General features: G+C 41.4%; 1 protein-coding gene across 1 annotated transcript in view; it reads right to left on the minus strand.

Annotated features, from left to right (window-relative positions):
- The window catches only part of LOC127009878 (serine/threonine-protein kinase SIK1-like), a 78,591-nt gene extending 67,096 nt beyond the window's left edge, over window positions 1-11,495 (minus strand). The window contains exon 1 of the mRNA XM_050883359.1: window positions 11,023-11,495. Coding sequence (XP_050739316.1) covers window positions 11,023-11,256 — 234 coding nt within the window. The 5' untranslated portion in view covers window positions 11,257-11,495. The remainder of the gene's footprint in view (window positions 1-11,022) is intronic.
- Window positions 11,496-12,500: the final 1,005 nt, after the last annotated feature.

Below are 12,500 nucleotides of genomic sequence, written 5' to 3' on the forward strand. Positions count from 1 at the left end.
GAGGAAAAGAAGACATCGAGAGGAAGAAGTAACAGGAGAGAGCTTGTTTTTGTGGGTTTATTAAGTGTGTGTGTGTGCGTGCGTGTGTGTGTGTGCTGTTGCTAGGTTACCCATCACCACAGCGGGAGAGGAGGGAAGGAATGGAAGATGGAGGAAAGGGAGGGAAGGAAGGGAGAGAACGAGAGAGCGGAATGCTGGGATGGATTGGGAAGGAGGAAGAGAGGGTAAGGAAGGAGACTGATGGAAGGGAAGGGAAGGAGAGAGAAAGGGAGAGATGAATGAAGGGGAAGGAAAGGGAGAGATGGGAAGAGAAAGAGAAAGTAAAGTAGAAAGGGAGGAAGGGAATGGAAAGAAAGAGAAAGGGAAGGGAAGAGAAAGAATAAGAAGGAAGGAAGTGGAAGGAAGAATATGGAAGGGAATAGAGAGGAAGGGAAGAGGAAGGGAAGGGGGTAAGAGAAAGGATAAGAAGGGGAAGGGAAGGGAAGGGAAGGGACTGGAGAGGGAGGGGAGGGAAGAGGAGGGGAAGAGAAAAGAGAGGAGAGGGGATGGGAAGGGAAGGGAAGAGAAAGTGAAAGGAAGGGAAGGGAAGGGGAGGTTATGGGTGGTTATTATTCAATTGTACTATTTCTCATGGACTGTTAAGTGACCAATCAGACCCTCTCTCTCTCTCTCTCTCTCTCTCTCTCTCTCTCTCCCCCCGTATCTCACACTCTCCTCAACTTTCCAGCGCCCATCACGTGACCTTCATAATTCTTCGCCCGCCTTTCACCTGCGTCTCGATCGCTCACCTGAACGTTAATTAGAGGAAGTTCGAGGCTTTCTGATATTTCTTATTTTCTTGTTATTTATCTTACTTTTTTTTTTATCTTGTGCATTGCTTGCTGGTGTGTTATGTGCTTTTCTCTCTCTCTCTCTCTCTCTCTCTCTCTCTCTCTCTCTCTCTCTCTCTCTCTCTCTCTCCTAAATAGATTGATAGATAGTAAGATAGAAAGGTAGATACAGATAGACAGATATTGATAGATAGATAGATAAGTAGATAGTTATAACGTATTAAAACTAAGAATATTTTGGTGTATATGGGCCATTATGAGAGAGAGAGAGAGAGAGAGAGAGAGAGAGAGACTGACACTCCGAAGACAAGAAGAAAAAAATGTCAGCAATAAAAAGGAAAAAAAAAATACAATAAGGAAAGAAAATAACACAAAACTAAAACAAAAATAATAGATTACTTAAAAAAACGAAAGAAAAAAAAACAATAGAAAAAAAGAAAGGTAGGATTTCACTTTTTTTTCTCTCATGATAAAAAACAGGAAAAAGAAAAGAAAAAAAGGAAGGAGAGTGACAGGAGACGAAACATAAAAAAAAAAAAAAAATAGAATGATAGTTTCCCTTTTTTTCGACACATAAAAAGGGAAAGAAAAAAAAGGAAGAGGAAAAAACACAACCACAGAATGTTCTTTGCAATGTCTTAAAGCCACGTCAGAGAGAGAGAGAGAGAGAGAGAGAGAGAGAGAGAGAGAGAGAGCTATTTTAGAGCAAATTTAAGTTGAGGAAGACTGGCTAGACTGTGTACTGATATATATATAGACTTTCTCTCTCTCTGACAAAGGAGGGGCTTGACATTCACATCTTTGCGTAATAATTGTAATAGATATAATAATAATAATAATAATAATAATAATAATAATAATAATAATAATAATAATAATAATAACAATAATAATTACCACAGTGCTTTCCTCAGTATAATTGTGTATGTTTTTTTTTTCCCACATAAAATACAATGAGTAACCCAAACCACTTAACTCCTATAATAATAATAATACGAGTAATAATAATAATAATAATAATAATAATAATAATAATAATAATAATAATAATAATAATAATAATAATAATAATAATAATAATAATAATATCATCCAGCCCGTGACTTAAAAAAAATGCTTAATATTTCTTTTTACAGTTCATGGTCTTATGACTCTTTACAGAAAGGACAAAAAACACAATAACGAGAAAATACGAATTCTCTCTCTCTCTCTCTCTCTCTCTCTCTCTCTCTCTCTCTCTCTCTCTCTCTCTCTCTCTCTCTTATGCAACTTCGAGGGTAAGCAGTCACTTCCTGAAACCTACACACACACACACACACACACACACACACACTGCTTAGCGAGGCGAAGAATGCATTAAAAAAAAAGGTCAAGGAAGTCATAAGTCAAGCGTTTATACCTAGGAAATAAAATTCTACAGGAAGAGCTAAACTTCCATGTTGGGATTGTGCTTGAGGAAGATTGTGGTTGCTGTTGTTGTTGTTGTTGCTGTTGTTGTTGTGGTGGTGGTGGTGAAGAATTGTCTGTTGAAGTGATGGTTGTGGCAGTGTTCAGAAATGGTTGTAGTTGGGTAGTGACTGTACAGTAGTTGTAATGGTGATAGTTGTGCTGGTGGTCATAAAGTGTAGTGGTAATGATTGTGGTAGTAGTGGTGATGGTGACTGTAATTATGGTGGTGATAGTGACTGTAATTATGGTGGTGATGGTGACTGTAATTATGGTGGTGATGGTGACTGTAATTATGGTGGTGATGGTGATAGTCGTTGTAGTGAATGAATTGGAATTGGTGATGGTGACTGTAATTATGGTGGTGATGGTGTGACTGTGTGGTGGTGGTGGTGGTGTGATGGTTGATGGTGTGAATAGGATATAATTGCCTAAATGTGGATGGTGCTATGGTGATAATAGTGGTAGTGTGGTATAGAAGTACCGCCAATATGGTGGACACACATCCAGCCTGAATTATAAAGTGGGCGTGGCTTATGGTTGGGAGATGAGGGAAAGCCGGATTAAAATTTGAGTAGGCTACGGCTCTTGAGTAGGCTATTACGTTGGATTACTACTACTACTACTACTACTACTACTACTACTACTATTACTACTACTACTATGAGGGGAGAAAGCGTAGATAATGTTAAAGTAATAAAAAAGTGTTAACAGCAGCGAATAAGAAACTGAATAAGAGTGAAAAACGAAAAGAATGAGGCAACATGAGATCTCAGTGACAGCGGAAAGAGATATAGACATTGAGCGGAGAAGTGGTGCAGAGGAGGCTTGTAGAGATAGGTCAGGGGTGAGAACGATGGAAATAACGAGGGGAAGGCGTTGGTGATGCTGGGAATGAGGCAAGATAGATAGATAGATAGATAGAAATTACATACAGGAGAGAAAATGAGGTGAGAGATACAAAAAGGTTGCGAGAAAGGACAGATATAGATTGATAGACAGAGAATACAGATAAAGAGTAGAACGAAAAAGAAATAGGTGAAGCATTAAAAAAAGGAGGTTAGAAGAGAAAGGATAGATAGATGGATTAGAGCTAAGAGAGAATGAAGATATAGATAGATAGATAGATGATAAATACATAGAGAATTGAGAAGGAATGAAATGACACAAATACGAAAAGGAGGTTGAGAGAATGGATAAATATAGATAGATAGATAGACAGATTGAGATAGACTGCAGATAAACAAAATAAAACGAGAAAATGACGTGAAATCGATAAAAAAGAAGGTTAAATGGATAGACAAATAGCGATACAAAAAAAAAAAAAACGAAAAATAAGTGAAACAGATATAAAAAGGAGACTGATAAGTAGATAGATAGACAGATATAAAAAAAATACAGATAGACAGAATAAAAAGAAAGAATGAAATGAAACAGATACAAAAAAGAAAGTTCATAAAGAATGGTATGAACAAAACCGTGACAAGAAGCTTCATGACACAAAACCGGAAGGAAAAAAAGTAAATTAGGACAACTTAGAAAACGTAATACAGGTTAATTAAAGAAAAAAAAAACACGCATGAAGAAATGAAGAATATGTGCTGTAAATAATTATCGGGAAATACAATAAGCTTCTACCGATACAAAAGAAGACTTACTAATGAAAGGCTAGTGTAGAAGAAAGCCTAAATCGTGTAAATATAAATAAGTAAATAAATAAATATAAATGTTCAATAGCTTACAAAAAACAGGCTAAATTAGACGAATCATATAAAGCATAAACTAAGGAAAGAAAAAGAGGAACAAATAATATGGAAAACAAGAAAAGAAAAAAATAGTGAAAGAAATGGAAGAAAAAAGAAAAGTAGAAATGAAAAATAAGAAAAAGAAAAAAAAAGTAAGTAGAAAATGAAGAGGAAAACGGAGAGCAAGGGATAGAAAACGGAGATTAGAGAGAGAGAGAGAGAGGAAAGCCCACAGACAGACAAACACAAAACTAGTATACACACACACACACACACACACACACACACACACACACACACACACACCTTCCCTTCTTACACACGTCCACATAAACCCCCCAAAAGATGAAAAAAAGTAAAAATAAAGAAAAACGAAAAGAAAACATTTATAGCCCCTTCAACGCTGACACACGAGATAATGGAAAGGTCACACACACACACACACACACACACACACACACACACACACACAGCAGTAGGCTACACGAAGGTTTCTTATCTCTCCTCTACGTAAGCTTCGTTGAGATAAGAGAAAGGATGATGCAATAACGGCGGGGGCCAATCAAAACACGAGGTTGTGACGTCACGGTGATGTGGTGATCTCATTGGCTGAACGTGTCCTGAGAGAGAGAGAGAGAGAGAGAGAGAGAGAGAGAGAGAGAGAGAGAGAGAGAGAGTGTGTGTGTGTGTGTGTGTGTGTGTGTTTCTGCACCATGAACGTAAATAAACGCTCATGTGGACGCATCTATCCGCATTTTTGGCCGTAGGAAAGGATTGACGTAAGAGAAGCAAACATCTACGAATACCGCCCTTAACCTAGACCCAGTGACGTAGTGCAGTGAAGTGTTGGTCGCATGGCAATATAAGTTCAAGCCTCTCTCTCTCCAGCGGTTGTTCCAGGCCTGGCGCCGAAGGATTTATTGATTTTGAATTCTTCAGTATTTACCCGCGCGCCCAGGTGTTCCCGTCGCTGGCTATTTGTGTGCTATTGATAAGCCGTAAACAACTTGACATAAAGGATTACACCTCCGCCTGCGAGGGTAACACGATATATACTGCATGACGAAACGCAATCAATATTCAACGTCTACAAATGTTAAGTTGTAGCGATTGCATCCGAACTTACTCTTGAAACAAAGCTGGTTCCTCAATCCTGTTTCTTGGGCTACGAACATGGACATAAAACGTTTAACTCTATACTGTATGCCGAAATATAATCGCTATTCAAAGCCAGCAAATGTTTAAGTTGTAGCGATTGCATCAGAACTTACCCTTGAAACGAAGCTAGTTCCACAATCCTGTTTTTTCGGCTACGAACATGGACATAAAACGTTTAACTCTATACTGTATGCCGAAATATAATCGCTATTCAAAGCCAGCAAATGTTTAAATTGTAGCGATTGCATCTGAACTTACTCTTGAAACAAAGCTGGTTCCTCAATCCTGTTTCTTGGGCTACAACATTGGCACAAAACGTTTAACTCTATATTGTATGACGAAATCTAATCAATATTCAAATCCAGCAAATGTTTAAGTTGTAGCGATTGCATCTGAACTTATTCTTGAGACAAAGCTATAGTTCCTTAATCCTGTTTCTTGGGCTACGAATATCGACATAAAACGTTTAAATCTATATTGTATGACGAAATCTACGCAATATTCAAAGCCAGAAAATGTTTAAGTTGAAGCGATTGCATCAGAAGTTACTCTTGAAACAAAGCATCTTGTTTCCTCAATCCCGTGTCTTGGGCTACGAACATTGGCTCAAAACGTTTAACTCTATTTATATTGTATGACGAAATTCAATCAATATTCTATGTAAACAAATGTCTCCGTTATAACAATTACATCAAGACAACCGTTGAATAATGCATCTCAGTTCGCCAATCCTGTTGCTTGGGCTACGAACCTACACAAAACGTTTAACTCCATTTATATTGTATAACGAAATTCAATCAGTATTCTATGTAAACAAATGTCTCCGTTATAACAATTACATCAAGACAACCGTTGAATAATGCATCTCAGTTCGCCAATCCTGTGTCTTGGGCAACGAACCAACACAAAACGATTAACACGATATATATAGTGCATGGCGAAATCTAATCAGTATTCCATGTCAAAAAATGCCGATTTCCGATGCAGCGATAGCGTCATAATTTACTGATAAAACAACGCATCTTTAGATCTTCAGTCCCGGGGCGTACTCTCAGATGCTCTCGGCCCACAACAAACATTTCTGAAGGCCACGAAGGGTTCAGTACAGTTCTCATGAGTGTTTTTTTCACGTCCATGGTGCAGATGCCTTGTCAAACCATCGCTAGAATCATAAAACTACCCTTGGAAATACACGGAACCTCTACGAAAGCTTTTTTTTTTTTTTTTTACTGCAAAGGAGACAGCACAAGGGCACACAAAACAAGGAAACAATAAAATAAGCCCGCTACTCACTGCTCCTGTAAAGAATCCGAAGAGGCGGCCGAAAGAGCAGTCAATTATGTGATCAAATGTGGGAGTGTAGGCCCCGAATTGGCTGAGAATACAGGAAGTGTTTCTTAGGCTACGAGCATTGGCACAAGACGCTTCTCATTATATACAGCATGGCGAAATCTAATCAGTATTCCACGTCAAGAAAGATTTCCGCTGTAGCAATTGCATCCTGACTTACTGTTGAACCAAGACATCTCGGTTCTTTAACAATCCTGTGTCTTCGCCTATCGAGCATTGACGCAAAACTCTATGACGAAATTCAATCAGTATTCCACGCCAACGAGTGTCTTAGTTGTAGCATTTGCATCCTGACTTACTGTTGAACCAAGAAATCTCGGTTCTTTAATAATCCTTTGTCTTCACCGACGAGCATTGACGTAAAACTCTATGACGAAATTCAATCAATATTCCACGCCAACGAGTGTCTTAGTTCTAGCGATTGCATCAGACCAGGCATCTTAGTTCTAGCGATTGCATCAGACCAGGCATCTTAGTTCTAGCGATTGCATCCAACCAGGCATCTTAGTTCTAGCGATTGCATCCAACCAGGCATCTTAGTTCTAGCGATTGCATCAGACCAGGCATCTTAGTTCTAGCGATTGCATCAGACCAGGCATCTTAGTTCTAGCGATTGCATCAAACCAGGCATCTTAGTTCGTAAATCCGGTTTCTCAGGCAACGACCATCAACACAAAACGTTTGACCCATTTTCCGTCGTGACATTACTTGACAATACGCGCCTCGACCCAGCGATGCCAACTCATCTAACCCACCCCTTTGCATTTATCCTATTTTTGACACTTCTGACGCTTAACTACCGCAAAAACACATCAGTAACTAACCATTTTAAGGAGAACTATTAATTAATCTAGTTATTGGGGTACAGGAGACGGTTCTTGAGTTAGAAATCGGAAAATATAATAAGCTAGGAACGGAAATTTGGCATTCTGCTCGACATCTCGGACAAGCAACGTTACCAGATTATCGTACTCAGCACACTGCATTCATCGCTTCCTGACCCTAAAACTATCGTACCATCGCCAACAACGATAGCCAATTGAAGTTAGTGTTACAACCGTTGATTATTGATGATTTTTGAAGTAGCTATGGGTCAGAAAAAACGGAAAATACAATGTAGTGAGTATGACATTGGTACCATCGCTGACAGGCCGCAGAAGAGAGCGCTCGGGAGCAACTATTTGGGTGGAAATCTTGCAAGGCTCCATTTAAAAGTCTTCTGATACTAGCGGGGAGGATAAATGCTGAGAGAGAGAGAGAGAGAGAGAGAGAGAGAGAGAGAGAGAGAGAGAGAGTCTTATCTTCCTTTCTGTGCTTTCTTATCAGTTTATCTCGATCAATAAACATAATCTTTTTGCTCCACTTTCATTTTGTAGCGTGTGTGTGTGTGTGTGTGTGTGTGTGTGTGTGTGTGTGTGTGTGTGTGTGTGTGTGTGTGTGTACATGCATGAATTTATATATGTATGGCTTGGTATCAATTTCTCTCTCTCTCTCTCTCTCTCTCTCTCTCTCTCTCAGTCAGCTGATGTGGGCGTCGGCGTTACCTTGGCAACCAGACACTCTCCCCCTCCTCCTCCTCCTCCTCCCTTTTCTCTCTTCTCTTCCTCCTCCTCCTCCTCCTCACCTCCTCTTCCTCCTCCTGATTCCTTTGAACTTTATATTCGGTCCTACATTTCCTTCTCTCTCTCTCTCTCTCTCTCTCTCTCTCTCTCTCTCTCTCTCTCTCTCTCTCTCTCTCTCTCTCTCTCTCAATAATACAATAAGATATCTTTCCCTTGTGTTTGCGTGCATTTGGCGGTTAGAATTTCATTGTGATTCAGACTAATTTTGATTAAATGAGCGTGTGTATGTATGTGTGTGTGTGTGTGTGTGTGTGTGTGTGTGTGTGTGTGTGTGTGTGTGTGTGGGTGAGGGCGTGTGAGACTGGCGCTGCACACACACACACACTCCCCCTTTCCTCGCCCCTTCCATGCACATCTTAGCGGGAGGGAAAAGGAAATATAGGAGGAGGAGAAGGAGGAGGAGGAGGAGGATAAAGAGAAAAGTTTTTGCCTCGCCAGCTCTGTGTGTGTGTGTGTGTGTGTGTGTGTGTGTGTGAGAGAGAGATCGTTAAACTACTCAATTATTATCGGCACTTAAGTATTTATCAACTACAACCACTACAACTACAACTACAACTACTACTACAACTACAACTACCACTACCACTACAACTACTACTACTACTATAACTGCAATCACTATTACCACTACAGCTACAACTACCACTACAACTATCACCATCTTCACGATCACAACAAACAACAGTAATAATAATAACAATAATAACCACACTCACCTTCCCATTAGCACAGCATTTATTATATTACTCATTAGTACCAGCAATATCAAATTACCAATAACCTTAAAATCGCCACTAGATTTGAAACGAGCGGAAGAGAGAGAGAGAGAGAGAGAGAGAGAGAGAGAGAGGGGAGGATGCCGGCGACTGGTGTGGAGGAGGAGTGGGTGGAGGAGGAGGAGGAGGAGAGAGAGAGCATGCTTGGTTACTTTGACAAGGGAAGGGAGGAGGGGAGGAGGGTAAGAAGAGGATGGGGAGAGGGAGGAGGGAGGCAGTGAAGGTAGGAGGAAGGGAGTGAGTGAGTGTAATAGGCAAGAGGGAAAGGTAAGTGAAAGGGTAATAAAGCTGAGATGAAGGAATGGGTAAACGAGAGGAGGTGAAGGAAGGGGAGGGGATGAAGGGAGGGGGAGGATAGGTAAGGGTAAGGATAGGTAATAGGGTAAGGTGTAACAGTAATTAATAAACAAAGAGAAACACACAAGAACAAAGGTATTAGGTAAGAAAAGGTGGAAGAAGGTAAAGTAAGAAATTAAGGGAAATGCTAAGGTAGAAAGGAAGGTGAGCAGCAAAAAGGGAAAGTAGAAGGTAAGAAAAACATGAATAATTTAGACGTGAGGTAAGAAGTATAAAAAAAAAAAGAAAAAAAATGGACAAGAGTAAACGACATTTGGGTAAGTGATGTGAGATGGTGGTTAGGAAGGTCATGTAGGTAAGCAAATAAAGGTAAGAAACTACGATACGAGTAAAGATGATAAGCACGGTATTAGGGTATGGATTAAGGTGAACGAGGTAAGTGATATCAGGTAGGTCATTAAGGCCAGGGAATGATAGATAAGCGAAGGTAAGAAGAAGGTAAAAAGAATAAGCAAGGTATTAAGGTAAGATTATGGTGAACAAGGTAAGTGATATCAGGCAATTAAGGTTAGGTAAGGCCAGGTAAAGGCAAATAGACAAGGGTAAGAAGGGAAGAAGGTAAAGAGGGTAAGCAATGTACGTATTATAGATAAGGATTAAGGTCAATAAGGTAGGCGATATCAGGTAATTGAGGTCAGGTAAGGTAGGTCGGCAAAGGTAAGAAAAATAGGTAGGCGATATCAGGTAATTGAGGTCAGGTAAGGTAGGTCGGCAAAGGTAAGAAAAATAGGTAGGCGATATCAGGTAATTGAGGTCGGGTAAGGTAGGTCGGCAAAGGTAAGAAAAATAGGTAGACGATATCAGGTAATTGAGGTCAGGTAAGGTAGGTCGGCAAAGGTAAGAAACTAAGTGAAATAATAACAAGGACATGACAGGCAATTAAGGGAAGGAGGGAGGGAGGGAACGGGAGGAGGGGGGGGGGTAGACAGGTAGCTGGCCCGACACCCACGCGGACAGACAAACAGACACTCGGACAGACAAACTGGTACACAGCTACACACACAGACAGCAATGACAGACACAGATAAACATAACATCGAAATAACAGTGAGATGGTCAGACAGTAATACAGACACCAGTAACAGACAGGTTAATAAATAAAAAAAAGCATTGATTCAAGACAGAGAAAAGTACAGATATATATAGAGAGAGAAACAGACAGGTACACAGACAGACAAACAAGTAAAGATACACATGAATAGCCACTTAATCGGGTAGGAATACAATAGAGATAAAGACGAACAGACAAGATAAGTAAAAAAACAATAAACAGAGAGAGAGAGAGAGAGAGAGAGAGAGAGAGAGAGAGAGAGAGAGAAAACAAACAAACAAACAAGGAACTAAAGATAGGTAGAAAAAGACATCAAGACAGGAAGGAAAAGATAGACAGACACATAGGTAGAGAAACAGACATCCCGACAGGTAGATAGAGAAGAGGCCAGACAGACAGACAGATAGCCAGGTAGGAACACAGACAAACAGATAAATACAGGTAGAAAAAGAAAAACATAGACAGAGGCAGAGAAACAGGTCGAGACAGGTAGAATGATAGAGAGAAGGGCAAACAGACAGACAGACCGATAGACAGGTAGGAATACAAACAGGTAAATACAGGTTGAAAAATAAACACACAGACAGAGGCAGAGAAACAGGTCGAGACAGGTAGGATAGAGAGAGGAGGGCACACACCGACAGACGGACGGCCAGACCTACAGACAGACAGACACGCATGGCTCACCTCACTCTTGGTTATGCGGTGACGGGCCAACTTCACGACGGCAAAATTCCCCTTCCCGATCGTCTTTTCAATATCATAGAAACCGACTTTGACCGGCGCCTTGGCCTTCTCCGCCATGACCATCTCCCGGGGCGTGGGCGTGGGCGCGGACTTAGTGGCGGGCGTGGTGGTGGAGGTGGAGGGGCAGGCGGTGGTGGTGGCGGTGGTGGTGGAGGCGGTGGAGCATCGTGACATACATCCTCCCCCGTCACCGGTTCAACACACACTACGCTGTCTCCTGCCTCTTGCCCCGCCCCCCGCTGACGTCATCCCGCCATTCACGAAACCCCTCATTCAATTCCTTTCTTTAAATGTTTTCCAAGGGCGGTACGGGCGTGTCAGGAGGGTACACGCCACTACCAGGCACGGCACACACGCCTGCACACCCCCTCGCACGCACGGACGCCACAGAAACGGGGGAGAGAGGGAGAAAAAAAGCACTACCAGATCCCAGTCGCCGGCACCTCCGCGCTTGGGTGTACCGGGCTGGTGCAGGTAGAGTGTACCATTACGGTGTACCTTGCCCTCTCCCCCCTCTCCCCCATCAGCCTCCCCGCCCCCCCAACTCCCGTCACACCGCCCCGCCCCCCCCCCCCCCCCTCGCACGACAGAAGCAGAGGTGGATTAACTCATTCCCCTCATTAACCTTTACCTTCATGCCTACCTGCCTTAGCTTGCCTTACCTAAATAACTTGCTGCCAACCTGCCTTACCTTTCCTAATTACCTTCATGCCTATCTGCCTTACCTTACCTTACCTAAATAACTTACTGCTAACCTCCCTTACCTTTCCTAATTACCTTCATGCCTATCTGCCTTGCCTTACCTTACCTAAATAACTTACTGCTAACCTCCCTTACCTTTCCTAATTACCTTCATGCCTATCTGCCTTACCTTACCTAAATATCTTACTGCTAACCTCCCTTACCTTTCCTAATTACCTTCATGCCTATCTGCCTTACCTTACCTTACCTAAATAACTTACTGCCAACCTGCCTTACCTTTCCTAATTACCTTCATGCCTATCTGCCTTACCTTACCTAAATATCTTACTGCTAACCTCCCTTACCTTTCCTAATTACCTTCATGCCTATCTGCCTTACCTTACCTTACCTAAATAAGTTGCTGCCAACCTGCCTTACCTTTCCTAATTACCTTCATGCCTACCTGCCTTACGTTACCTTACATAAATACCTTGCTGCCAACCCCCCTTACCTTTCCTAATTACTTTCATGCCTATCTGCCTTACCTTACCTTACATAAATACCTTACTGCTAACCTGCCTTACCTTTCCTAATTACCTTAATGCCTACTTGCCTTAGCTTACCTTACACAAATAACTTAATGCATAGCTGCCTTACCCTATACTACCTTACCTTGCCCAATTACCTGCGGACTTTACATTACCTTACCTAACTTACCAGCTTTCCCACCTCTGAAT

Source organism: Eriocheir sinensis, chromosome 42, assembly GCF_024679095.1.
Source record: "Eriocheir sinensis breed Jianghai 21 chromosome 42, ASM2467909v1, whole genome shotgun sequence".
NCBI lineage: Eukaryota > Metazoa > Arthropoda > Malacostraca > Decapoda > Varunidae > Eriocheir > Eriocheir sinensis.